The 4,226-nt window shown below is 44.6% G+C and overlaps 1 protein-coding gene across 1 annotated transcript; it reads left to right on the top strand.

The window, feature by feature from the left end:
- The first annotated feature begins 202 nt into the window (after window positions 1–202).
- On the top strand, window positions 203–760 carry LOC114053610 (diphosphoinositol polyphosphate phosphohydrolase 3-beta-like). The gene has a single exon (XM_027876704.1). The coding sequence runs from the start codon at window positions 203–205 to the stop codon at window positions 758–760; it is 558 nt and encodes a 185-aa protein (XP_027732505.1).
- Window positions 761–4,226: the final 3,466 nt, after the last annotated feature.

Here is a 4,226-nt window from a genome sequence, read left to right as displayed (position 1 = left end):
CCCGCGCCAGTCGCATCTCACTTCATCCAGGCAGCGGCGTTCCTCGCCCCAGAGGCTGCAGCATCAGCATCCGACACCGAGGCGACCAGAGAGCGACACCGGCAGCCCCAGCACCCGCAGCAGCGGCCTCACCATCAGCAGCTCCAGCCTCCGCCCCAGTTCCAGCCTCTTTGGCGCTAGTCAGCGAACGGCAGCAGCCAAGATGAAACTGAAGCCCGACCAGACCCGAACCTACGACCTGGAAGGCTTCAAGCAGCGGGCGGCGTGCCTGTGCTTCCGCGGCGAGCAGGAGGACGAGGTGTTGTTGGTGAGCAGCAGTGGGCACCCTGACCAGTGGATCGTGCCCGGCGGGGGCATGGAACCTGAGGAGGAGCCGGGCGCCGCGGCAGTGCGCGAGGTCTACGAGGAGGCCGGGGTCCGAGGCAAGCTGGGCCGCCTGCTGGGCCTGTTCGAGAACCTGGAGCGCAAGCACCGCACCCACGTCTACGTGCTTGCCGTCACCGAAATCCTGGAGGACTGGGAAGATTCGGTGAACATCGGCCGCAAGCGCCAGTGGTTCAAGGTAGAGGATGCCATCAAGGTGCTGCAGGGCCACAAACCCGTGCAGGCCGAGTACCTGGAGAAGTGGAAGTCCGCCAGCTCCCCGAGTGGCAGCAGCCCCGCCGGAGGGGGCCCGCCGGCGGCCGCCAGCAACGATGGCCCCGACGGGGATAACGCGGGGCAACCTGCGGCCGAGCCCGCCTCAGGCTCCGGCAGATAAAAAGTGTCCCAGGTCATTCTGAAAAGAAGTGGGGGAGAGCACGGGGAAGGGGGGGTGGGGTTGGGGGGGTGGAAGCTGCGGCCCGGGGGCGGGGGCGGGGGGGGGGGGGGGGGGAGTGGGGGGGGGGGGTCTGGTCTGCGTTCACCTGCTAGCGTCTGGAAACTCGATGGCAACCCTTCTGCGTTGTGTATTCCCTTTGCCCGCTTTGCGGATGCTTTGAAATATTGTCCTTGGTCTGTACCAGTGTAAAATACTTCATTCAGTAAAACCAAAGCCGTAAGGGATTTTTCAAAAGATGCCTTAACTGCGTGCCTACCCTGCCCCTCCCACCCTTCGCCCCTCAACTGCTCCCCTCTTTCTCCCCCTCCTTCCTCTCCCCTTCCCCTTTCCCCCTCCCCCTCCTCCTCCTCCTTCTCCTCTTTTTCTCCCTCCCCCCCATCCTCATTCACTCCTTTTCCTTCAAATTCGTCTTCACCTTCTTCTTCTATTCCATATACTAATGGTCTATCTTGGTCAGTTTTCCATACCAGCCTGGTTTAATGTGGTTTTCTGGTAGGTTTTGTGTGTTTTCTGAAGGAAGTCAATGGGAGGGATGACTTGAATATTAGATATTTTCCTAAATACTTCATTATAATGTGGCCCACTGGAAGCAAGCTTTCTATAAGCAGATTTCCATTTCTAAATCTAAATATTTCAAAAATGAAAAAAATAAAAGGTAGTGCAGCTTGACTGTGTTTCAAACAAGTCATATCCCTCATTACAACTTCCTAAAATAATTAGAGAAAATCAACATCATTTCTCTATCATGCAAAAGTATTGGTAATGGTAAATGCACAGGTGTGGCATTTCTTTTTCCCCTTTTCATAAGCTTTGCAGTTCAGCCCGTTTATAAATTGGTGTTTTTCCCCCTCAAAAGTGTTTGGCCACTGTTTATGTCATACCCAGATACCCTATAGCTCAAATTGCTTTGACAAAATGTTGTTGTATAGATGACTTGAAGTTCTTGTTATAAAAATGATATCGGGATTTGGCAGGTCATCCTGAAACCTTTTTGTTTTCCCTTCATTTTCTATCCTGCCTACAAGTAGCCAAGAGAGATTGAATTTTGTATGTCCAGGTGTAATATGTGATGACTGCACAGCTGTGCATGTATGTGGGGAGGGGGAGGAGGAGGGGGTAGCCTACATTGTTCTGGAACCATTGAAATGTTATGCACCTCTTAAATTGTTTATCATAATATAGCACTAAGGATTTGTTACGCATTGTGGGTGTCACCCAATGAAAATTTCTGATGGGACACTTGATCATACCCCAGAACTCTGAAACTATAAATTGGCATATGACATTAAGTTCTTCATATGATTGACTTTCCTTGGAAACCATTTAAATTTCTAAAGACTCCCTTCTACAATACAAGTACCTCTTCTGGAACTTTCTTTCTCCTTCTCCAGATCAGAATTAAAGTTGGACCTTGCACATTTCAGAAGAAGAAAAAGAAGTTGAAGATCATTCTGTATACAACATTCAATCAGTTTGCAAATGTCCTGATAAGAGTGTAAAATGGAAATTCAATGTAATTCAAACCATTTTGTTATTCAATACACAAATCATTACCCGACTTTTAAAATACCATTGTGTAAAATGCTGACAGAAATTAAAAGTTGTGCTGTTCCACTTTGGAAGTGTTATTGCTATAGCTGGAAATGGGATCCTGCATTTATACTGAGTATAAGTTATAGACCACATGAAAATAGTGTTGGGGAAATGTCCTAAAACTGAAATGAGGAAAGTAGGGGGGGAAAAAAGCATATTTTAATCCGCCCCCAACTACTGAGAGGGAACTTCATATTCCAAATTTTGTCAATTATGTAAGCTATAAGGTTATCCACAAACTTCATTGTACAAGAAATTAAACATCCTAGACTTTTTTTCTTAATTAAATCTTTTAAATCCCATAAATTGTCTTTTCTACTCTGAGAATTCTCATAAGCTCAAGATTTCTCAGCTTCACTGATTCTTTTAAGAAGTTTCTTTGAATTATACGTGAACAACCCAAAGAAACTGGATTTTTGTTTTATGGACTCCATGTTTATACATATACTCAAAAATTGTGACAACCTCACAGATAGCATTCTTAGAGGTAATAACCATGATCTTAGTTTGTCCTATCCAAAGGGTTTAATTTGGGGGGTGGCAGGTATGATCTGTGATTCCATTGGTATAGGAAACTCTGGAGCATAGTTAACTGGGGGCGGGAGTCCCTGTTAAGGGGTTTGTCCAGGGTCACCAGGGTGGAACTTGGACTCAGGCTTTCCTTACCCTGGAATCCAACTCTCTAGCCACTATGCCAGATTGCCTCTCATGTACTTGATAAATCTGTAAACATATAAACATACACAGTATTGATGTTAACCAATGTATAAAAGTTGTCAGCATAGCCATATTTTATTGTAATTTGGATCAGAGAGAGTTGCCATATGTGGTGCCACATCAGGATTCTTCAGTGCTGGTGAGTGTACAGATAGATCTCCTTGGTCCCTAAGCAAATCACAGAATCCCCTAGATTACTTTGAATCCCTAAAACTGCTCTTTGTAAAATCAGACCTAGCATTTTATAGTTGTCATATTCCAAAGGAAATTGAAAGTATATAAATATATAGAGTTGGTTCTTGTTAAGTATGTTTCCTAAAATTACTCTAACAGAATTAGCCCTAAGAACATAACTGGTCAAGATTATTTTCTTCCCCTCTCCCATGAATTAAGGCTTTTTTTTTTTAAACTTACAGTGGTAATGCAGGTACTCACTAGTACATTATTTTGCGTGTAGTTCTTGTGCTTAAAGGTGCCTCCTTAACTTTTTTTTTCCTGCTCCCTTATGTGTTTTTGAAGTGGTCAAGGGGCCGTCCCATGAAAGGTAAAGAGTTAATTCTGAAGAGTTGGCAGCCTGCCCACAAATCTGAATGACTGGTGACATGAGATTCACTTTGTAAACTAGCTGAGGTTTCCCAGTTGGGTTAGGGCTGGCTGGGGCCACACTCAACACTGGTAAGAACTTCAAATGAGCAATTAAAGTGGTCCCTTGGCCTATTCTATACAAATGAGCATTAGGGTGTGCCTAATAGTGCTCCATTTTTCAAGAAAAGTCTGGCATGTTCTGCTAAGTCTGTTTTAAGGAGAAAAAATGAGGAAATAAAAGTTGGTGAAAATATGTAATTGGCTCAGATGGTTATTTTGGAGAATGGGTATCAATGTTTTTATATTTGAAATAAAATGTTGAAATCAATATATATACATGTGTATATATGTATATATGTATGTATGTATGTATTTTTTTTTTAAAGAAAGTCAACCAGGATGTTAGAGGATCCTGAAAGCTTGTTATGGTAGGACTGGTAGAAAGCCTAAGTTTGTTGAGCCCAAAGAAGGGAATAATTGAGGGGGGCTATGGGGGCCTTCACCTACTTGA

Source organism: Vombatus ursinus, unplaced genomic scaffold (assembly GCF_900497805.2).
Source record: "Vombatus ursinus unplaced genomic scaffold, bare-nosed wombat genome assembly UNPS02004142.1, whole genome shotgun sequence".
NCBI classification, from domain to species: domain Eukaryota; kingdom Metazoa; phylum Chordata; class Mammalia; order Diprotodontia; family Vombatidae; genus Vombatus; species Vombatus ursinus.
This window is presented reverse-complemented; position numbering and strand designations above follow the sequence as displayed.